Below are 26,088 nucleotides of genomic sequence, written 5' to 3' on the forward strand. Positions count from 1 at the left end.
TAAAATTAATCAAGAGACAGTAATCAGTAAAAGGATCAGATTTACCAAAGATAATGGCCAAGTTTTAGAGGACTAAAAAGATCTTATCGGTGGTGAATGTGTGCGAGTCAAAACATCAGCACAATTGCTTCTATACAGACTAAAAGACTAAAAGTTGACAGCAAATAATTTACTTTCACGAGAATTTTACAATGAACAGTTCCTAGTGTTTCAGTTACTCTTTTGTATTTTTTGCAAATATCATAAGGAATCTAATTTAGAATAATCTGAAACTTATTCAATATGTCCATATTGTCAATTGTAAAATCATTCCTCAAAGCTTAAAGCGCTTCAATGGAACATGTTTCAGTAACATACACGTATATTTGTATTGCCATTTTTCAATACATGTACATGTATTACATACTTTATGTTTTCGCTGACTAAAGCAAAATGATAATCTTAATAGATGTTCTATAAATTCGTTAGACAGGTACCTTTATCTGAGGAGTGGCTGTGAACTGAGCTTGGACTGGAAGCTTCCATATTGGATGATTTAGATCGGGACTTCTGATTGGTCAGTGCAGCCCATTGTGTCACCCAGGCTGGGGCGTCGCTTGGTAGGGTGGTGCTAGGGTTCTCCTGCAAGTTACAAAGGGAAATAATTCATCACCAATATAAACAATGAACCAGTTTCTATAGCCAATGTTGTTGAGATTGTTTTTATACTGCAAAACTTGTTTTCAGCTTTTTGTAAACTTATTTGATGAATTCATTAATTTGCTAGAAAAGCATCTATAAACTGTCATATACTCTTGTACCAGTTAATTGGGTCGGGTCAAGTCAGGAATGAAAGTTTTTTTGTGTTTTTTTTCATAAACTCATTAATAATGGGTCACTACAATAACATAGCAAGACCGATTTAAGAAGTACACACAAAATTGATTTCTGTAAACACTTACCAAAAACAAGCATACTGGGTAATGCTAAAACAATACATGTCCCTACAAGCCCACACTAAAATTAGTAACAGTAACTTGACCTTGACCCCAAATCCCTGAAACTCAAACTTGTCCAGGATATTATGGTCCTTTATCATTGTATGAAGTTTGATTAAAATCCCTCAAGGAATGAAGCTGTTAGAGTGCTGACAAACAGTGTAATGTATACTACATACATACAAAACGAAAGTTGACAAACTTTGGCATTTTGACAAAAGACAGACAGAGAGGAACCTCTATTCTCTCTCCCCCCCCCCCCCCCCCCCCCCCCCCCTCCCCCCCTTCCCCTTCCCAGTCAGTGTTTTGAATTGCCTTCACAACCTATCAGTTCAGATACTTCTAGCAAAGTATATCACAGTGTCTGGAGCCATCTATATTTTTGTTTCTACTATATTTTGCCCTTGTTTAATTGATCTTGAGTTTGATTTTGGATTCATTTTGATATTGGTATTCTTTTTTTTTCATTTTTCACCAATGTCACAACAGTATTAGTAATTTCCTTGGTAATTACTGAGTGTATACAATACACATCCTGATATATTTATCATTCTATACAGAAATCGTGTTATGTCAGGTCTACTGTAATAAATATGTCTCAAGAGTATAGTCATGTCCTTTGAGAAAGATTAATGTGACCAGGGATTATACAGGCAACAGAAAAAAACACCGTGTAGATTTGGAAACGTTCCCATAAGAATAGACATGGGAATTGGAAGTATTTGTAATCTAGGTCACAGTGACAGGTAAAACACATAGGTAAGTTATTTACAGGAGTCAAACATGAAAAAGTAAATACATAATTGTAATAAAGCTGTATTGTGGGAATGGGACATCAACAATAGTCAGTGTAATTAACATTTATAGGTGACAATTGGCTGACATACCACTTACCTGTATAAAACATGTCAAGACATGGATTTAGTCATGATTAGTAATGTCACGGTCAGCCAGATATAGTAACGTCAGGATAAGTCGCAAACAGTCAGAAATATCCACAGCGGGTCAGTAATTTCAGAGTAAGTCACAGACGGTTAGTCAGTTATGGTAATGTGATCAGAGTAAGTCACAGAGTGTCAGTCAGTTATGGTAATGTCAGGGTAAGTTACAGAGGGTCAGTCAGTTATGGTAATGTCAGGGTAAGTTACAATTGGTCAGTCAGTTATGGTAATGTCAGGGTAAGTCATAGATGGTCAGTCAGTTATGGTAATGTCAAGGTAAGTTACAATTGGTCAGTCAGTTATGGTAATGTCAGGGTAAGTCATAGATGGTCAGTCAGTTATGGTAATGTCAGGGTAAGTCACAGATGGTCAGTCAGTTATGGTAATGTCAGGGTAAGTTACAGAGGGTCAGTCAGTTATGGTAATGTCAGGGTAAGTCCATAGGATCAGTCAGTTATGGTAATGTCAGGGTAAGTTACAGAGGGTCAGTCAGTTATGGTAATGTCAGGGTAAGTCCATAGGATCAGTCAGTTATGGTAATGTCAGGGTAAGTTACAGAGGGTCAGTCAGTTATGGTAATGTCAGGGTAAGTCCATAGGATCAGTCAGTTATGGTAATGTCAGGGTAAGTTACAGAGGGTCAGTCAGTTATGGTAATGTCAGGGTAAGTCCATAGGATCAGTCAGTTATGGTAATGTCAGGGTAAGTTACAGAGGGTCAGTCAGTTATGGTAATGTCAGGGTAAGTCCATAGGATCAGTCAGTTATGGTAATGTCAGGGTAAGTTACAGAGGGTCAGTCAGTTATGGTAATGTCAGGGTAAGTCCATAGGATCAGTCAGTTATGGTAATGTCAGGGTAAGTTACAGAGGGTCAGTCAGTTATGGTAATGTGATCAGAGTAAGTCCATAGGATCAGTCAGTTATGGTAATGTCAGGGTAAGTTACAGATGGTCAGTCAGTTATGGTGAGGTCAGGGTAAGTTACAATTAGTCAGTTAGTTATGGTAATAATGTCAGGGTAAGTCCAAGGGAATCTCAATGGGTGTGGGAGTGAAGGGCCAGTTGGTAATTTTACTGTAGTAAGAGCAAGACTAAGAGTATATCATCATTGCCACAAATCATAGTGATGTTTCAGAAATGAAAATTTGGAGATTAGTCTCAAATCTGGTAAAATAATTAAGTTTATTCAATGTGTGACACCTTTTTTTCAAGGTGGATTTATAATCGTTTCACAGAATATATTCCAACTTTGTTACACTGGTTGTGTAGAATTTCTTTAAAGTAATGAGTAGATGTCCTGCAGAGATATATTCCTCCCACTTACATCCTACATTCCTCAACCCTAGCCACCAATACTAACACTATGTGTGTATCGGGGCAGCACAATCTACAGAAGAGCTGGGGGCCTCATGCTGTCTCCTAACCTTTACTGTCCACTCAGGTAGAACAGGCCCACAGTCTAATTAAGATCTTATCATCCATAGCTAGCTTTATTACATTAGTAATGACAAATAAAACAGGTATATATCTATCTGTTACCTCAAAGTCAAAACAAGCCGAAGACACATATTAGGTCAATAAAGATCTGATTTTAAAAGACCATCCTGGTATGGTCATCAAGTGTGATTCATTTGTTATTCAACCTGTCATAAAATGGACTTTGTGTAATCATATCTATGTAATATTATCCATGTGCATTTTTCAAAATCTAAAAACCCCTCAATATCATCTAGAAGTTTATGCTAAAGTAAATAAAACATTGAGTGTAGGACCCTTGGATATGTGTCACAGTTACACAAATTATCCTTTGAACCTCGATCCTCTTAGACTTGTCCTTGTCACATATTTCATTTGAATAAAACTTGTATATCTTACAGAAATGAATGTTAACATGACCTACAGTACCAAAATGAACATGTTACTGATAAATCAAGGTGTATCTACTGCAATATACAGTAATACCAGGATACTGTGTATATGCCATACACAAACCTGTAATATGTGTACATGCAGAGGCAGACTGATGTCAACATACCAAATATATTACTCATGAACAGTCTTGGTCAAATTTAATAAATGTAAAGTCAGCTTGCCTACAGGCAATATCAATAAGACACACGAGTCACTGTCTAAATTTTAATTAATTCTCAGGTGATGAATGTAAATATATATTTAAAGATAGCCATGAAATTCCAGTCCAAATTTGATGTGCAAAATTATTAATATGGGCTGGGATTTGAACCTAGGACCCCCAAACTTACACTGTAACTAGCCGAATGAGCTTCACAGCTACCAGGACAACGACAATAGACTAAGTCTTTGACCAAGACATACACTTCTAAACCACATTAGGTTCTGGTACAGGTCTGTTTAGTTAAAACTTAACATGAAAGGAAAAAGGCCACAATTTGACTGTAGAAAATCAAAATTTCTTCTACTGCCAGCTAGCTGCAGTTTATAATCAACCAATTCCAATTATCACACTTCAATGAAACGAATATTTTTTATGGTTTATATGAAATGCCAGTCATGAATGATTTTTCAGTAAATTAATGCTGTACATGACTAGAATATGTAAATCTCCATTAATAATCCTGTAATGTCTTGAGAATTCTCTACAGCAAATGAGGCAACAATTTTATTAATATATTGTTTTAAAAGGTGGTGCATATATGATAGAACTACCCACCTTTCAGTTGTCTATATGATAGAACTACCCACCTTTCAGTTGTCTATATGAGAGAACTACCCACCTTTCGGTTGTCTCTATGAGAGAACTACCCACCTTTCAGTTGTCTCTATGAGAGAACTACCCACCTTTCAGTTGTCTCTATGAGAGAACTACCCACCTTTCGGTTGTCTGTATGAGAGAACTACCCACCTTTCAGTTGTCTATATGAGAGAACTACCCACCTTTCGGTTGTCTCTATGAGAGAACTACCCACCTTTCGGTTGTCTCTATGAGAGAATGAGATAACTACCCAACTTTCAGTTGTCTATATGAGAGAACTACCCACCTTTCAGTTGTCTATATGAGAGAACTACCCACCTTTCAGTTGTCTATATGAGAGAACTACCCACCTTTCAGTTGTCTATATGAGAGAACTACCCACCTTTCGGTTGTCTGTATGAGAGAATGAGAGAACTACCCACCTTTCGGTTGTCTGTATGATAGAACGAGAGAACTACCCACCTTTCGGTTGTCTCTATGAGAGAACTACCCACCTTTCGGTTGTCTATATGAGAGAACTACCCACCTTTCGGTTGTCTTTATGAGAGAACTATATATATAAACAAAAAGATTCAACATAACAAACAATTGCAATCAATAACAAGCACTTTCAGGCTTTTGGTTACCAACATGAGAGAACTACCCACCTTTCTGTTGTCTATATGACCATTCCTGTGTGACGACTCAAAGAAGGAATTGATCAATACACTATCCATGAGTAGTTGGTTCGCCATTTTGTTTGTTGCACTAATAATCCAGTTTTTTTTTTATAACTCGATCAAGCAGATCCTCTAGAATCAGAAATAGCCATATGCCTCTGAGTATTTGTGTGAGTTACCGGCCCACTAGTACTCGCCCACTAGTACTCGCTAGTACCGGTGTAGTATTCTGTGTACTGCTGTGTACACGGTTGTCACCCAACACTGCCGGATGTTTTCTTACTACACTACACTCATGACTGACCCCAACACAACTCACACACCAGCAGTTTTCAGCTATCTACCTGTGTCGCCAGCCACAGGTATATCCATAGATAGGGTAGATAATTCTCTAGCTGTTTACCATAGTACCGGTAAATCTACACCCGGTCACAGCTTAAACACAGATGGGGTAGATACAGATCTACCCTGTAATTCACAAACTTCAGCAAAACTATTGATTATAGTGTATCTGTGTTGATCAATGTAAGGCTTGGACAACTTTGTAAAGATTTGCTTCCTGTGAAAATGCCCTTTTACCCGACCTTACCCCAGGACTACCACGTCATACGTACAGGTGCCTTACAATGGTATTAGGCTGTCTAGAGGTTTTACCTATACAGTCAACTAAACCTGTTCCAACTCTATCCCATCAAAGCTTACACCTGAGTATTGTTGCAGGGAAAGCCTTCAATAAGCTGTGATTAAACATTATAAATACAGTAGCTAATGGTTGTATGTTTGCTACACCTTCACAATAAAATGCCTATATCTGAATAGACCACAGGCAAAGCTTAATTCTTACAGAAAATCGTTACCATAACAGTATAGCAGTGGGCATGGTTGTGACATTCACTTTAAATATCAAGTAAAAAAACACTTTTGTATGTCAGTTATAAACTATCATATAATACACAAAATATCTACAGACAGAATGTACTACTCTACAGATTATATTAGGGAACATTTTCATGTCACATAAAATTAAACACAAATATTTTATTCAAATGTTTGATTAATGCTGTCGTGCCTGTCATTCATTTCAAATTTACCATGCTAAATGTCAACACATATGCTAAATGATACCCTTAAAAAGTGCAGCACTTCAATTTAAATCCTGACTCATAACATGATGGCATCCATACATGTGCATCAGGGACTCAAACCCGGACCTTAGGAACTCAAGATGGATGCTCTAACCATTTGAGTTCTACATACATGGAAGCCCAGTCCGGTTCCACTACATGTGTATTATTTCAAAAAATTTGATACACATTACAGACCTACATTCTAATGATGAATTAATATTTATTTCATATCTAGATGATAAAACCTGATTTATGATGTGATCTTGAACCAGTAAAAAAGCACCCTTCATCCCTCACCACAATGACAGGTTACCACTGTGTTCATTTGTTCACCTATACAGACCCATTCAGTTGGAATTATGGAGATTTATGATGAGTGAGAATGGAAGAGTTTAATTACACAATACAACATTTTAATAATAAACCTAATCCTTGCCACAAAATTAATATCACAATTAACTAGAACATTAACATTTACAGGCATGAGAGAGCAGGGCTAAAATATTCACTATTTAATATTAGCTGAAGTGAATAACATCACAGTGCAATAAGTGTTGATTGAGCACCAAGACATGTGCACTTCCAACTAATTAATCACTGTCACTTTTACAATATCAATTTGAATGACAGTGTGATTTTCAAGTTACAAAATCTTAATTTACATATGTGCCCATGTACATGCATATACAATGTAAATGAAGCGGTATCCAAAGTTAGACAAATGAATATTTCTATTTTATTGTAACAGATATTTGAAAACTTTTAATACATGTATCTACATATCTCGTCAAAACATGTCTCTCTCGACTCTTTAGAAACTAATATCAAAGAGGCAGCTGGTTTTAACCTTACATTGTATACCTATATGGATAATAGACACTACAGTGACTCCTACATTTTTATTCCCACACAAAACTGGAGCAAACGTGTTATCAGTTAAGCAATCTGACAATAATTTTCCCCACAAATGAATGGTATTTTTGTATCAAACCCTTATCTGCGTTGATCAAACTTACAATGAAGCTATATTTTGACAATAAACCTTCCCGAGTGTATTAAGAGGCTACTAACAATGACTGAACCTGACAATAAATTCCTCAGCAGCTGTTACTCCGAACACATGGCCCAAGTTAACTCCATCAGCTCCATCATAGCAGATGTACATCCAAAACTGTTGTACAAACCAATAATCCTGAGGAAACTTCTTAAAATTTCCATTTTTTATTTCATGAAAAAGTTCAATCATTATATGAGGCGAATAGCAGCATACTCCTTCAAGTGAATTCACCACAGGTCAGAGGTTCACAAAAGCACAAATAGATATAGTCCTCATATATGATTAGCATGTAAAAGATCTCTTAGTTTGTCTAGTTAGTGAGCAACATCACATGATGTTATGAGCCAAACCTCATGGGCAATCAATGAATGTAAGTATCCAGTTTCCCAACAATAATGAAAAGCTGTGTATAGTCCTCTTCAGTCCCAATCAGAGCATGTAAAGCTCAGGCCAAGCAAAAAACTTGGGTTAGGCCACAAATATTTCAATCACCAATCTGAAAGTTTCCAAGTTGCAGGAAAGATTTTTTTGTACAAGAACTAAGACTTAAAGATGATCATATGTTCGAAAAAAACTTTTTTGAATAATGTTTTTGCTTTCTTCAAAATATTGAATACCTGTATATGATTAAATCTTGTAAATTTCAGCTAACAAGGCTCAAGAATCTCAACATACTGTTTTATCCAACAGCATTCATGCAGAGACAAAAGTGTAGATATCATTATTTGTTGTTAAGACCTGCACTGATGTGCTTCAGAGGCACAGTGGTATCACAGTCCCTGTAATTGGTACACTGCTTGCAGCCCACTATCACTTACTATAGATACCCCACATTTAGCTGTATAGTACAAGGGAGCTGATCCTGTGTAAAACAGGTCATAGGTAATCCTGGTGGTTTGAAACCACTGTTGTAAGTTTTCTGGTGTCAGCTGTTACCTATTATAAGAAGAAGAAATGACACTATAAGATGTTACTCCACCCAGTCCATGTTCAACCGATCTAGTGACTGTTGGTTACCCTTTGTATAAACAGGAATGTAGTCAGGGTTAAAGCTTTTCACTAACCATGACAAAAATTGGAAGTACATTTGTTTCACTTGCAGGAAGGAAGCAATCTTCCCTTTTTGGCACAGTATCTGAAGATGACTGGAATTATAGGCTTTTTTTGCATATTTATCCTCTCTGAACTATTTTGTGTATACAATGTATATAAAGAGTCTAATTGGGCCCTATGTGTGGTTTTGTCTGGTGTTTTATAGAAGGATAATGTAGTAAGCAGACTACTGACTATTACCTGGCAGTTCTCCACCACAGTCCAGCCACCACTTCCAAATAGACTGGTACAATGAATATATAGGTCAGCTCTAAAGGCCCTGTAGCTGTTCCCAACACATCCTTATACAGGGACACCCAAGACTGACCAGTCTCTGGCATATATCTCACACAGAACCGGCCTTAAGTCGATAATCTTTGACTTCAAACTTCAATACACCTTTGATAAGCTATTTAAATAGTGCACTCACATTTACCTAGGCCTTTCTGTGGCCAATACAGACTGTACAAATATATAGATCAGTTTTACTCGAGTACATAATGTACCTAAATCATAGGCTTCACAAATGATCAGTCTGAAAGTGTTTCCCAAGTAATAAATCAAAATGGTTTGGTCAGGTTATCTCAATGGAATTCAGTCACATTATTTGGTTGTCTCCCCCTGACATGAAACTTTTACATATCAGTCATTTTCAAACTTCTTAAACAAATATGGTACTTTTGAATAATAAAAAAAAAAATCTTTTAATTTCAAAGACACATTTAATTAGCCCAACTGATTATCCTGAACATATTTCACTCCATAAAAGACTAACCCCACAAAACATTAAATTGGCAATTTCACTGACTGTCCAACAATATATTTCATCCCATAACTGAATATCACAACAACAAATTCATTTAGCCCATTAACAGACCGTTCAACAACATATTTCATCCCATGTCTGACTATCCCAACAACAAATTTACAAGCCTATAAATTAACTGACCACAATAACACATTCAGCTCATTAACGGACCACCCAACAGCATATTTCATCCTTTAACTGACAATATTTAAACCACTGGCTGTCCAACCAATTTAAGATGCTTATAACCTTCAAATAAAAGGGAATGAATGACAACTGATTTTCTAAATACCTGGAGTTTATCTTTACACCTTAAATACATGCAGGACAGGAGGTTGACATCTGTCGGAGTCTTGCTCAATCCCAATAGGACATGTATGGTTATAATCTGTCTTTACAAAACAGGTATGATTTTTTTGTTTTTATCTGTTGGAAGCAGTTCATAAGTAACTGACATTGACATCTGAACAAACCTCATTTTAATGTCTCCATCAGATATTTGGAGTAGCTGTGACACGTCTTACCTGTAGGAATATGTTGTTGTCCTGAGGAACCTGCATCATATTGTACTGGGCCATGTCCAACATTGATTTCTATTTGGTTCCTGTCAACCACAGAACTGCTTCCAATGAGTATTTAATCCAATATGTGTACAGAGACTGAACTCTGTTCACCCTACTGAGGCCAGCAGTAACACAACTACCAAGTCCATCTTCAAATATCCTTGAAAGTTTGTATAGAATAGCACCAGGAATTGTGGACAGGAAACAAGGAGATGTGATGATACTCAGACTGGACATACATAGACACAGTCCACTGAATACACAAATTCTCAATGTTCATCAAAGTACTGGTCATCAGAGATAAGGTTAACAACTGTAGAATGTGGACTGTCGAACTTCTGATTGTTCATCAGTCAGACACGCATGACATCTCACATCTACCTGACACGGGTATAGAATAACCCGAAAATCTCCACCATATACCACATACAAATATGTCTTTGGTTCTACGCAAAACAATTCTTTTATATGTGAAATGTCAAATGTGTCAGAAGAAATTGCAAGTAAAGTCAGTGTCAATGTTGACTATATATATCACAACACTTCTAGTACTGCATATACACCAACTAGAGCGACCGACAGTCCGGGTCCTAAATGTCCATCCAGTGGTGGATGATAACATCAGATAACATTCCTACTGTATCAGTTGTATTGTAACTATTTTTGTTACGGTTTTGGCCAACACAGATCCTGGAATGCCCCATGAGAATCCCTGACAGTCGAGGTGACTGTGTACCTGTTCACAGTGCAACACTTCCGCTGCAAAGTCATGAACACACGGTGTGATGAGTTCTTACATTGCTGTGCACATTTACCTCTACAGGTGTCGAGTCATCCGTTGAACCGTGACACCATCATCTGACAACATTCATCTGTCAGTCCACGCCTCAATGACTACCGCAATGTGATGTACAGTGATGGTTATACTTCAGTATATAGCCCCTACTCATTCACAGGTATGATTATACTAACAACTAACTACAACCTCAATTACAGCAAGTAATATTCCTGTTACAGCAGGTAATATTCCAGTTACAGCAGGTAATATCCCTGTTACAGCAGGTCAATCCTTGTTACAGCAGGTAATATCCCTGTTACAGCAGGTCAATCCTTGTTACAGCAGGTAATATCCTTGTTACAGCAGGTAATAGCCCTGTTACAGCAGGTAATATCCCCGATACTGAAGGTAATATCCCTGTTATTGCAGGTAATATCCCAGGTACAGCAGGAAATATCCCTGTTACAGCAGGTAATATCCTTGTTACAGCAGGTAATATCCTAATTACAGCAGGTTATATCCCAGGTACAGCAGGTAATATCCCAGGTACAGCAGGTAATATCCCAGGTACAGCAGGTAATATCCTTGTTACAGCAGGTAATATCCTAATTACAGCAGGTTATATCCCAGGTACAGCAGGTAATATCCCAGGTACAGCAGGTAATATCCCTGTTACAGCAGGTAATATCCCAGGTACAGCAGGTAATATCCTAGGTACAGCAGGTAATATCCCTGTTACAGCAGGTAATCTCCCAGGTACAGCAGGTAATATCCTAGGTACAGCAGGTAATATCCTAGGTACAGCAGGTAATATCCTAGGTACAGCAGGTAATGTCCCTGTTACAGCAGGTAATATCCCAGGTACAGCAGGTAATATCCCTGTTGCAGCAGCTGTGGATACTGATCAACTATACATAACTATTACTGTATACCTGACCTTTAACAGTTTTTGTTGTCTATTATTAGTATCATCTAGTCCTTCTGGCCTCTCTTCCTGATGTTCCCACAACCTGCAGTATCATTTTTATCTAATAAAAGTATCTCTCCAATTGAATTCCAGTTCTAAATCTGTCACATTGGCAATGGAACTATATAACTGTCATTGTTATATTGGTAGTTCATCACTCCTCAGTCAATATTTCATACTCTTAGTAAAGTTACCATCACTACAATCTTTCTCTCAGTGCTTGTTATACTTTTGATAATAGTTTCCCTTTGTATCGATGTATAAAGGATATGATTTTATAGAAAAATCCAGTGAACAACAGCCAAGTATACAGAGAAGATTAAATGACTCATATCCAGGACAGTAAAGGGTACAGTTTCCATGAATCTGTTATGAGTGAGTGTTCCTAACATTGAATGTGTTCGGCCTTGAATGGAGCAAGCCATTTCTATAAGAATTCCAGAACAATCAGCATTGCCTGGATGTCACAGACAGCAGTGGATATAGGCCAAGTGTGGCACACACAACCATTGATCAGTTAAATGTCTCCACTTACCAGAAGTTATAATCAACTGGTCAGGATATCAGTATTACAGTACTGAAGTATATGTCCAAGGTCTATGTGGTCATCCATACAGCCCAGTAAACTTCCAGTCATACATAACGCAGATCTAGCATTACAAAGAATTTTCAATCTGGATATATCATCAGATTTATTATACATGGAAATATTTATACTATCAGATGAATATATGTCAGCAATAAGACAATATTCAAACAGTCACATCAAACTCTCCAGTCCCCACTCAATTCAATTTACCTGGAATGTAGGGCATTGTGTCAAAATTCTAGTTAACTTCTTCATTTGCTAATTAATCCAATTTTACTAATGTCTACAGTTCCTGAAGCCTACATTGTAGGCAGTGCTTGTCAGCCAACAGCAATATATGTCTATCATGTTGAGTGTTAAGTTCCATTGCATGTGAACAGATCATTATCTAGCACAACTTTTGATCAATTTTATAGGTATACAATAGTAGGAGTGTCCCCAGTACATAAAACAGGCCAGCTTTGATCTATCAATTCCTTACCAGGTAGTTATGGGCCGTACATTCCTTGATGGCTTCTCCACCCTTAATGTACCAAGATCATTATCAGAAGTGTTCTTAAAGTATTTAGGTATAGCGGTCAATATTTGGGGAGAAAATTAAAACCTATTGTGACTGTTATACATAATACTTGACTTATCTAAATGTGTATCAGTATAATTGTCAACGAACAAAAGTATACACAGGTCCACACGAGTGAAAATAGCACGACAATATGTCCAGAAGTTATGAGTGGACAATGGTCAGTACATTCACTTGTGTTAGGTGAGATGTAAGCATGACTGACCCTGTACAGGTCATTTTTCAGGTGACTTGTGTGTGTGGATATAACTTTGTTCTCAAACCATCCCGAGGGCAATGGTCATCAACTGTTCATGCATGAATGACCACAGTCGTGATTGAAGCATACAGACGAGTGGTCAACTTGAATGACCAAAGGTGATGATCGATTGACCACTATTACCCAATCCTTAACCTCATTACTTAAGGTCGTTACTTGACCGCTATTTTTCGATGCATGATACCTGGTGAAGGTTATTTCCCTTGGCAAGTCGTTAATAAAGCTGTTTCCATCACACAGGCTATACAACATACCTGGTATAACTGTAGCACATGTGGCAAAGTTATTTTGCTAGGACATAATGTAGATGCGAAACTCAACACTCCGGAACTTCTGATTTGTAGATAATTTTTTTCTTTTGCTATGGTTAAACAATGAATTCATGTTGTTCATATGCACAACATTATTCCGAAAGTATGACAAGTATGGGAGATTGTATTCAATTTCAAAAGTACACTCAGACCAAATACCAAACATACTGAATGATCTCACTCTGTGTGATGTACAAGTGGACTTCAAATACAAGGTAAAAACCTGGTGACATATATACCTGGTACTATGTATATTTGAAAAAAATATCAATGAAGTTAAGATATGAAATGATTTGACAATGAACCTTACATTCTGATACCATGAAAATAATGTTTAAAAAATCCCAATTTAGATCCCTTTTTATGTTGAAAGACCTTGAAATACAAATAAGAGTAATTATCTACTTTATGTAGCAAGTAACTTAATATCAGTTTGTTGAAAAAAAATATTGCTGTGTCACATGTACACCTGCTTTCAATGGCTACCAGTGTTTAATAGACAGAATCAATAACAAGCTTAAACACACAAGACAGGTTGGAGAGTAAATATATGGTCACAGCTGTATAGATCTAACAGGTACATAATGATACCCCCAGAGGAACCATGGAATGTTTCACTCTCAATTTACATACCAACTATTTAAACAAAATACACCTAAGGTCCATACCGCAATCTATTTTACCTGCCTCGTCATTACAAGTGACTACAAAATTATTTGTTTGAAAGAACTCAATTCTCTGTACTAATGATTTCCCAGCGTGAAGCAGTGTTTTTAAGAAATCATGTAAATATCCAATATCAGTGTGATCTATTATACATTTGTATATATTAGTGAACATTTCCAGTCAATTTCTTTGCAATGAAACATTTCACAATGAAACTGAAGGGAGATAACTCTACCTTTCTTTAACACTAGTACTGTCAGATATATGATTCCTAATGGAATGTAATTCCACACTGGCAGCAGGTGGTAGAGATAGAGTTCTGTGATGTAGGATTACCTCTGGTTACACTCCAGCAGCCTGACTTAATGTATAACCTCACCATAACACTCAGTATTGGCCCATCAGACAACATAGAAAGGTCAACACTAAACAGAACTAGGGTAACACCACATTTCCCAAACACAAGTTAGCTAGCTAATATGCTATAAGGGATTCCCCTTTCCCAAACATTATGTTATGATTATTAATTTAAGTAACTCCAACTATAATTTATTGTGAATAGTAAAGATTATCTTTTATCTGTATCTATAATTGGTTTCATTAAGAAATTCTTATATGATTAAGATGTGATTTGATTCTTTTTTCAAAGGATATCAGAACAGATATCAATTAAAAAGACTTCAACACTACAAGCCTGACCAATATCCTGATTTATCATCTAAATGAGGGTGAAGTTATAAATTAAACCCCATATCAAGCGCACTTCTACAGTATTAAGCTGGATTTGAGGTTAAGAATGAGGCTATATATTCTTTCTACAATAAATGTAAAAAAAATATGACTTACATTATCTTCAATGATTCTGAGTTCCTGTAAAGCAGAGCTGCCTCCTTCTCCCTCTAGGGAACTGGATACAGACACCTCTGTTTTTCTCCTCTCTAGCCTCTCAATCTCCTTCTCCAGGTCTGCTAAAGTTATCTCCCCTTTAGCAAACTTGTCCTCCAGTGGTTCATCAATTCTGAGGTCGTCGAGACGTTTACTGCCCTCATCGTTGATGACGAGACTCTGTGACATGATGTCAGCATCATTGGACACTCCAAACACTGCATCTATGCTATGTCGTGCCTGCTGTTCCTCCTCATCATTATCTTCACACTCAATGGTGTACGTCCCAGCCTCACTGATATTGTCCACCGCCTCGTCCACCTCCTTCACCTCCTTCTCACTCCCTTCCTTAGTCGGAGTCAGCAAGTCAAGGAGTGGAGCAGAGTTTTCCATGTTCAGGGTGAGTTTGGATTTTCCATTGTCATATTCTTTAGCCTCACGATACATGGCATGTTCTGTGAATCTGTCTGACACAGTTTTGGATTTTGGTTTTGACCCCTGTTTAGAAGAACTACTTTCAAACATTTTGTCTATGAGATATGAGGCACTTTCTGTCATTTTGAGCACGGCTGCAGCAGCTATCTGGTCCTCCTCTTTACACTGTGAAGATTTCACTGACTTTTTGGGATCTGCTGTTACCTTTCTTTTGATGTATGTCTTGGTACCTTCAATAGACAAGTATGTTGCTGTATTTTAACACAATTTTATAACTGACAAATACAGGTTGTTTCTGTACAAATTAGACTGTTAATATTTAGGTCTGTTGACATCTGATATAAATTATGATAACATATATATTTCGATCAAAAGTTAATATTGCAAGGATTTTTCTGACTGGCAGAGCCGAAGAGCAATCACTCCCAATCAGAATCAGTATATCTCTTCATTTTTGACATGATGGGGATGCAGACCATTTCCATGTTATGACGTAGAGACTAAGTACTGTGGGCTGGGACCAGATTATGAAGTTAATCTGATAAGTTGATTGCTTTTCTGTTCATGTCCATTAATACAAACATCTTTGTAGACTCAGGATCTCAACTAATTTCAGATTACCAATTTGGTTGCCTATCTGCATTCATCTCTTCATGAGCAGCAATTGCACATATGATATTACCAAATGGGCATTTTTACTATTTCTATTTAAGTTCAAAATTGCTTTGATATAAAAGGTATTGAAGGACTTATGTTTGTACCTCTGGCTGAGACTGCAGTCACTTTTTCTTTATCCTGTGACTTTGTGGATCTTGTGGTGACCTTATCCATGTCGACTGACCTTGGTGAGCTTGTGGTGACTTTTTCTGGGTGCATTGACCTTGACGACCTAGTTGTTACCTTGTCTGTGTCCATTGACCTTGATGACCTTGTGCTGACCTTATCTGTAGAGACTGATCTTGTTGACCTTGTGCTAACTGTGACCTTGTCACTTTCCTGTGATGATCTACTTGACTTCTTCATCTCTGTTGACCTTCTCCCTTTAGTAGACGATGAGGAGTCAGACTCCCATATTTCATCAATTTTCTTTTGTCTACGCGGAGTTATCTCTTCACTTTCTACTTTCCTCCGTCGTCTCGGTGGTGTCATTTCTGCTTCTACTTTCTTTTGCCTTTTAGATGCGATTTCCTCAACTTCTATTTTCTGAAAGACACATCAACAAACCATTCTAAATAAAATAATTAAGATATACATCATATATGTATCAAGGAAACCGGTATTTCAGTATTTGAGGTCAAAGTCAAATTTCATACAGAGAATACTCTTGTGTGTTTTGTTGAGCTAAGAAAAATTATCATCTGATAAGTCTTTACATGACGTATTTTCAGGAAAATGTTCTGGGACATGCACTACACTGTATTTGATTATTATGGAAATATCAAATAGATGTTGTGATGACCCAATCGTAATACACAACTTATTGAGCTAAACTCTTACACGAGGGTTGAGATATCCTTGTTCGCAGAACAGACCTATAATTGATAATTTTGCTCACATAATTGCAAGTAAATGTAAGTTTTTCATCATACCATCTACAATGCACCTGGGAGTGTTTGTCAAAATGGATGACGTCATCATTTATAACATGGTTACTCAACATAAAATGATGACCTTACATAATTGTGATTGATATATCATTTCCCTAGCAACCACAGGATAACCCTGTGAAGTATGTGAGAATAAGATGTACTTGCATACTTAATCTGTTGTCCAATCTCTTATTCCTAAGATACTTAATCTGTTGTCCAATCTCTTATTCCTAAGTATTTGCCGGGACTATGCTCTGAAAAAACGTATAGATTCAGAGGACTTACATAGGAAATATTTCTTATAGGCCTCACTTTATTCGAAACTGAGGCCTAAAATATGGAAATATTGAAAAATTATGCCTAGTTTGTTTATTTCATAGAAAAATCTGTTGTCCCATATAGATTGGTATGAGTATAGCTAGCCTACCTCTGGTGGATCTTCTTTCTCTGGTGTTCCTTCCTTAGAGACAGATTTACTTCCCTTGTCAGATGGGGTGTCTTTAGCAACAGAACAAGATGCTGACTTTTCAGGTGAATTAGCATCTTTGGCTTTAGCTAAATTCTCTTTCCTCTCTCTAAAGCTCCTTCTCATTTTAGATGGCACGAAATCACTGAGTTTTCCTGAGGAATTCATTTTTCTGACGTCTTCATCAAAGTCAACAGTAAAAGACATGCTAGGGCCCCCTGAGCTGTCCGAGGGTCGCCTGAGTAAAGGGTTGTCTCCCTTATCATGGTTCTCCTCAGATACTGGACCCCCTCCTCCAGGATCATGGGATTTCGAAGTAGGGACATCTCTGGGATCCAGGGGACTTGTGTCAAGACTTCCTCTTTCCTGAGCAGGCTCCATTTGGCTTGAGTTGTTTAGTGTGTTGGTGACATACTGTTGGTGAATCTTATTGTCTACACTCATTTGAGCATCTTCAGTGTTGTCATCTGGAAAATGAAATATGATACATGCACTTTAAAGTGATGTTATATATTGTCTTTTTTCTGACATAATGACATACTAAACTTCATTCATTTCAGAAATATTATTACCGGTCCATAATCCTTATCTATATGTGGAGAAGTCTCTTTGAAAGCGAGACATTTCCTCGAAATTGTTGATTAGAGAACTGGGTAATATGATTTTCAGCCTCACTAATATCTTGTTGGATAGTGTTTGTTTTTGTTTAACGTCCTATTAACAGCAAGGGTCATTTAAGGACGTGCCAGGTTTTGGAGGTGGAGGAAAGCCGGAGTACCCGGAGAAAAACCACCGGCCTACGGTCAGTATCTGGCAACTGCCCCACGTAGGTTTCGAACTCGCAACCCAGAGGTGGAGGGCTAGTGATAAAGTGTCGGTACACCTTAACCACTCGGCCACCGCGGCCCCCTGTGACTGTTGGATAGTAAATATATTGTTGGAACTGAAATTTTCTATAAATGTAGAGAAACAATTCCTGTGGCTCCTAGAAAATAAACATTTAAGACTATTTATACTGCTAACTTTCGCTTCAATTGATCAATCATTGACTGACCCAATTTTATTCTACTAAAATAACCTGATTCACATCTATTGTAAAAGATAAACTTCCATTCTAGAATTTTTCCAATCTAATGATCAAATATTTGCTCAAGGTATATGTGCTGGAAGAGTAAATATTGACTTTTAAGTGAAAGGCTATACACTACATATTGGTATAAGGGACATAACTCAAGCCATCTTAAATACTTGAGGACAATGACACTTAACAATTACACTAAGAAAGTTGTTCACTTCATAAAACCACAACTTTTCCTCAGATTACACTGAAGAAAAAATATTGCTTGTTATTATCCTGGATGTTTAATTGGTCTTCAAGTTTTCATCAGTAAATGAACAATGACAGATGAGAGAATGAGAGTCAAGCACAGAAAATAATAACAAGTTACCAGAATATAAAATATCTGCTAAAAATTCTGTATGATACAGAAATTTGTTGTGACTGATTACTGTCTGAGAATGACAATCAGTATCTTATAAAGCAATATCATATTTCATTAGGATCCCTACACAAATTTTACAGTTACTGTTTGATTAGTAAACATCTGTTCTTAGTCGAAAATAACAGTTGAAACACAACGGAAAGCCAATCACCTTATACTGTATTTAACCAAGGGATGCACAAGTGAGTGAACTATTTGTGATAGGCAAAGCTTATTTGAACACCCCATGTCCCACAAATTCTGGCTGTTAGAGTACCATAATATTCATTAGATAAACATGTACATTTCCATACCATTCCATATATACTGAAGATGTTGGATTTGAGGCTTAAATCAGAGAAATTATCTACCTGCTCAGAATATCCATTGAACTCTATTTATTTACTTCTCTATTGCCAAACAACTCTCTGACACAAAGCAGTCATTGAACCAAATGATGACAATAAAATTTGTCCTAACCTTCACCTGTCTGCTGATTGCCAGCTGATAAAATTATCTAAACCTGTATAACAGTCCAGAGGATACACAAGAAAACCTCAGACATAATTTAAATAAAGCCAACTATAAAAGAAATTTCAATAACTTCTTTATGAAACATCTCCAAAGATTCAAACACTGGACAGGATCATACGGACGAAGAAAGTTGAGGAGGTCAGATTGAGGATAAGATCACAGTACATATTCTTGATACAGACTTTCATATGGTAGAGAACACTGATGAAAGATAAGCAGGTGAATTCACATTTTAAATATTAGAGGAAGTGAATGGACTAGTAAATGTGATGAGAGAGCCAGAGAGAGGATAAATACAGGTCAGTCATCATTTAATACACCAGGAGTACCAGTAACCTAGGATTGAACTCCATCTTCTTAATTGAAACTTTACAAAAGTCTAGACCTGAAGGCTATACATTAAGTTAAGTATTTCTGCACATGTATATAGATGGTATATACTTGTAAACACTAATGATCACACAGACATACACCAGATGTTCGTTGGTAACTTAAGGCCAGAATCAACAAGATATTGTATCCAAGTCCCCTACCTCTGGCTAACTTCCTTATCAAAACTTACATAGGGTCACTATTTGGTATATAGTGTAACATGTGACCTAATTTTGACAATTCACAACATCACCCTCAGAGGTAAATAAACAACATCAGAAATTGTACATGACAATTACATAAGTAAACAAAATATGTTCCAGGCACTGTGACACCAGCTGGTGAACAAAGGGCAGTAACTCTGTTATCACGGATGGGAAAAGGTCAAAAGGTTTTATTTAAGTAATCCACGCTTCAATATCCCAAGATGTGCTTATATGTAAAACATTGTCACTTAAGTATGTGAGTACATTGTATAGAGATGCCTATTTTTTATACCCCGAGACATTGTGACAGATATTGAACATAACTTTATCTTTTTTGGATCAAAAGGCTTGATTTCAGTGAACAGCAAAGGGAATTCTAATGTAGAGATTGTCAGTTGTGGGTAAAAGATAACATTTTATATGCCCAGATATTGATACATGGACTGACAGACTGATATATCTTAAACTTTACCATTGCCATGGGACTTTCATGGTAGCAAATCTAGCAGCATATTGAGGGACATGGATCAGAGCCAAACAATTTAAAATCCCAGCATTCTTCAAATCACTAATGTCATCATGGGGATGCATTGAGAAGGATACTTTGGATGGATAAAATAAAGATATTTTTGTTGACTGCAGAACTTACTAGGGTCAGCATCTTCACCCCACCAGTCTGGCTGGCCATACAATGGTGTAGCCTTCTTTACAGTTTCCAACTCTGAAACAGACAATATACAGAATGTGAACAGTATGGTAATAAGACCACCATATAGGAGTTTTTGTAGAATTGATAAATAATCCTGTGTACACAAATGAGTTTATATTTTTATACTGAATTTTGACAGGATTAAGTAAGTCAGAAGCACAGAGATCTAGTACTGGACTAAATTGTCCATTATTCTGTTGCAATTAATCCTATAAAACCTTGACCTCCACCTAGATTTTTTTTATATACCCACACCTCCACCTAGAATTTTTTTATATACCCACACCTCCACCAAGAATTTTTTTATATACCCACACCTCCACCTAGATTTATTTTATATACCCACACCTCCACCTAGATTTTTTTTATATACCCACACCTCCACCTAGATTTTTTTGTATACCCACACCTCCATCTAGAATTTTTTTGTATACCCAAAGTGTTTAAAGGCATGGGAGAAACTCTTGCCTAGAAACAGACATTAAAATGGAGTGAACTTGCACAAGTTTGTTATGAAATACTGGGATTGCTAGCAGCTGCAGCATATAACATACAGACAAAATTAACCAAGGAATGTCAACCACTTGACTGAACCAGGAACTTACACCAGTACTGCTAGTATACCGACTATAGGATCTGTGCACTACCAGCAGTATATAGGGTATACCAGTGTTTGCGTGAGGAAGATAGATAATTTTATCACCCCCAGCCATTGTTTTTATACTAAGTACATATCCTATATTGGTAACAGAATATTTCAAATAGCAGGCATTCTACAGCCACTGCTTAGTTTTGCAGGATGATAGCAGAGTTGTGACTTAGGTTAACAGATGTAACACTACAGATATTTAGCAGTCCATCTAGAGGTACCATTGGACTTAATGGCAAGTCCTCATTAAACCCTATATCCTTACTTTATTGATTACTGACACAAACAAATAGGTGATTTCATTAACCTGATTACTCATTAAGGAAAAAAGCATAATTATTAGAATTATAAATAAAATTGAGCTTTGATTTTGGTCCCTTGGATATGTTCTGATTCTAAGTTTCAAACTAGGGGGAGATAAGCTAGTATTGGAATTTAGCTTGGCAGTTCTTGATAATTTTTTTTTTATAATGCTGGAGTTTTAGTTGGCTTTCTTTGACTTGAATAGTCTGCAGTGTGTACACTCATGTATACTACTGTGTGTCAGGTTATCATCACCAATGACCCACTTTCTGTATATAGGCTACCATAGGTAAAACAGTCTGACCTTAGCTAACCTGTAAATCTTTCATAGGTCAGACTGTCTGACCTCAGATGACCCCTATACTATTTGTTGCAGATCAGTCTGACCTCAGCTGGCCTGTATATCTGTCACAGGTCATGTTTGAATGTCTGACTCCTTGAACCTTACAGTGATTTATCACAAGCATACACATTCTTATTCCTAACATTAACCTTTTACAAGTCAGAATTTTGGATTCCCTTACACCAGCCTGACCCTGTTATAAGTCAGAATGTTTGACCCCATTATACCAGCCTACCCCATGTCATATACCAGAGATCAGCCATTAGACCTACAGGGTGTACCCTGATTAAGACATCAGCTCCCAAAACAGGAGCTGTAATGACATCCATAGTCATCTCCAATAAATAATATCCTCAATTCCAAAATAATTAAACATAATGACAGATAATTCTACCATTACTGGTCATAACTGAAATCTGTCCTATAGATGAAGGGGCTGAACATAATTGAACAATTACCTTAGTGGCTGCTAGTGAGTTTGAGAATTCCTGACAAACATCTGGTACAGTGGATCCCCACATGTTGTATGTTACACACACCTAACACATCAGTGAACACCGCCCCTCATTATCACCATGTGTAGCCACAGAAATACCAGGAGACACCATAGTTCCTCAATAAAGATGAGATGGTGAGACTGGGGTCTTCTTGTAAATGCAGGATTGGATTTCTTTTTATATATCATGTTGTATTGATGCAAATTAGATGTAAATTAGGTGCTTATGATCCTGGTGGCAAAGGTATGTATAGCCTGCCCTCTGGATGTGAACCTCACACAGAATAGAGAGGCTGGTAGCCTGTCATTTACCAAACCTCTTGTCATTGTTCACAATGTCTACTGGGCCATAAACCTTCATCTAGTCATGGTTCAATCTAGTCCTACAACAGGGCACATGTGCTGTATGTAGTTATGAAGTTATGAGCAATTCAAGCTACTATACATTATATACTTCATACCACACTTGGAGATAGGAATGCTGGTGTTATAAAGTTGTGAGCAATACACAACAGAAATGTACTACAGATGTTATTTGACCTATTTATGCACAGAGGTGACATGTTTGACCTATTTATGTACAAGTTAATGTCACATCATAATTCATGAACTGGACATAATATCATTTGACCTATTTATGTCTTAGATGTTACTTAATTATAATAAAGGTTGCCTATATTCATTAACGAAATGTAATCAATACGGTTGACACTATTTGACCTACTTAAAAACAAGTTGACCTATTTCATATACATGATACATCATATCACAAAAAACAATTCATTTAATTTGTTTGAATATTGAACATCATATACACCAATGGTTTTAGTCCTTGCCAAACCAATTCTGAACCTGACAACATATTCTATACTGAAAACATACATCAGTCAGCAATACCTAACACTGCAGATGAACATACATGAAAGTACTTTATAAAAATGAAGGTTTCTCAGCAACATTGTCTACCTACTTACCCTGATCAGTAATGAACATACCTGCCAGCCCTTTATACAACTATCTATATACAGAATGGTATGTGTATATAGAGGTGTCTCACCAATATTAACTACTAATACTTGCACTGATCAGTGTGTATCCTAATCATGGTGTCTATATGTTCTACATTGAAATCCAGTCTGGTTGTGTAGAGCACCTTGCCCTTCCAGCAGACCTAAGCCTAGGGCATATAATTGGTTAATTACAGTATAATATTACACACCAAAAGTGTCCTTACTGGTAGCTTCTTTATCATCCACTAAATCTTCACCTTCATAATAGCAGCACCATTCAGGGCTAATCTATACCCATTAGCACTAACAACAATACTATCTATACAGGTATACATACAGAGAGTGTATGTCACACGATATCTGGGGAACCTTTGGAAATATTCAATTACAACATATATCATAATCTGCCCTATTGTTTAAAACATTTTGCATTCTTTTTCTTTCAGAATGTTAAGAAAACATAAATCTACAATCAAATACAGCTAGTTAGAGACTCTTTACATTCAGTAATTTGTATATCTAATTGACCACATTTACATTGTATGTAGCATATCATCATAATACTGATATTTTGTTTATTTCATAATTGAAATGCTTTAATGAAACAAATATTGAATGCTTTCATAAACAAACTTTTTACTATCATTTTATCTCGATGTACCTGAATCACAAACCGCTGCCAGTCTACAGCATCACAATTAGCAGCATTTAAACTAGTGGATGAGGCAAAACAAATTATTTCTTTGTTGCTGAAGTCAGTTTGTACAGAAGGATTCACATCCTGGGAAAGGTCTTTGTGACTTTAAGTACAAATTATATTGACTATTAACGATAAGTTTCATAGCATTTCAGAATATCAAATCCTGTCTGAGTCATTATCAAATGGTCCATCAAATCATTGTCAATCCCCATTAAATTGTCATCAAGACTGGCTTTTTTTGGCTGAAGATAGATTCTCTTAAAACGTTCAATACATATACTTTTATCATCTTCCACCATCACTCAAAATAAAAGGGCATGCTGGCAATATATAGTTCACTGGAAACTCCAACCTAGATACAATAGATTGTTGGTAAACTGCACCACCAGGGTTGATAAAATGTTAGCTAGACCTTAGGTACAAATCAATAACTGCCAGACTTATATAGTTTATCAATACCAACAGTGATAAGTCATCAGATTTTCTGGTGAGAGAAACCTGACCTATACCGTTTACTGTTTATTGATTTCAAGTGAGGGGAACAAGGATAATTCATATATATACAGGATAAAGAATTCTACAAGGCAACGAATGAGTTTTAATTAGAGGTCATAAGGTCAAGTCACGCTATGTTTATGTGCATGATGACAATTGCACATAAAATAATGTCCAATTGAAGGGTGATAAGTAGAGGAAGTCACTGAGCTGTGCAGCAATATATATGAGCTGTCTCAGAATGTCACTGAGCTGTGTCACACTCATAGTCTACATGGTGTCAGAATGTCACTGAGCTGTGTCACACTCATAGTCTACATGGTGTCAGAATGTCACTGAGCTGTGTGACTCATATAAAGTCTACATGGTGTCAGAATGTCACTGAGCTTTGTGACACTCATATAAAGTCTACATGGTGTCAGAATGTCACTGAGCTTTGTGACTCTCATGTAAAGTCTACATGGTGTCAGAATATCACTGAGCTTTGTGACTCTCATGTGAAGTCTACATGGTGTCAGAATGTCACTGAGCTATGTGACACTCATATAAAGTCTACATGGTGTCAGAATGTCACTGAGCTGTACGTATGTGTGACACTCATATAAAATCTACATGGTGTCAGAATGTCACTGAGCTGTGTGACACTCATATAAAGTCTACATGGTGTCAGAATGTCACTGAGCTTTGTGACACTCATATAAAGTCCACATGGTGTCAGCTGTACCACATTCAAATATGTATGGTGTCGAAATGTTATTGAGTTGTTTTTGCTGATGACAGCAACAAAGAACTGTACAATGACAGTGCTTCCGTTTACAAATTATTATCGATTTAATATACAATAAATGGTATCATGATGTGGCAATACATTGGTACAGAAAACTGTTGAGACTAATAATGCACTCGTGTACAATACAACTCTCCATTAAAAGTACTTCTGTGGCCTATATACAATGCCAAGAGGAAATCTCAAAGTCCATGGGTGATTGGTATCTCAGGAAACTCCAGAGTAAAGATGAATTGTACTTGATAATGTATGTTGACATTGTCTGTATATAACATCTACTGTTTCTATAAATCCTGAAGGTGACCCTTTTGTATTCTCAGCAAAATAATCTTTTAAATCCCCGAACCTTTATAGCAACAAAAGTAAAACAAGTCCTAAATTACTTACACACCACCAAGCATTTTAGATAATTTTACACATTGTGTGCAATAAATATTGACAAGACAAACTGACTCCCTTTACATTACATACATGTATATTACCCAAACAAAGGCTATGGAAGGATATGATATATATATACACGAT

The 26,088-nt window shown here is 36.8% G+C and overlaps 1 protein-coding gene across 10 annotated transcripts in view; it reads right to left on the reverse strand.

Annotated features, from left to right (window-relative positions):
* The window catches only part of LOC117323893 (centrosomal protein of 170 kDa protein B-like), a 93,962-nt gene that overhangs the window by 9,457 nt on the left and 58,417 nt on the right, over window positions 1–26,088 (reverse strand). For all 10 annotated transcript variants that reach the window (XM_033879403.1, XM_033879401.1, XM_033879404.1 and 7 more), the window contains 5 exons: window positions 20,721–20,792; window positions 17,440–17,945; window positions 16,185–16,626; window positions 14,950–15,653; window positions 477–621 (listed from right to left, as the gene is read on the reverse strand). In XM_033879403.1, the coding sequence (XP_033735294.1) occupies window positions 477–621; window positions 14,950–15,653; window positions 16,185–16,626; window positions 17,440–17,945; window positions 20,721–20,792 (1,869 nt within the window). The remainder of the gene's footprint in view (window positions 1–476; window positions 622–14,949; window positions 15,654–16,184; window positions 16,627–17,439; window positions 17,946–20,720; window positions 20,793–26,088) is intronic.

This window comes from Pecten maximus, chromosome 3 (assembly GCF_902652985.1).
Source record: "Pecten maximus chromosome 3, xPecMax1.1, whole genome shotgun sequence".
Taxonomy (NCBI): Eukaryota; Metazoa; Mollusca; class Bivalvia; order Pectinida; family Pectinidae; genus Pecten; species Pecten maximus.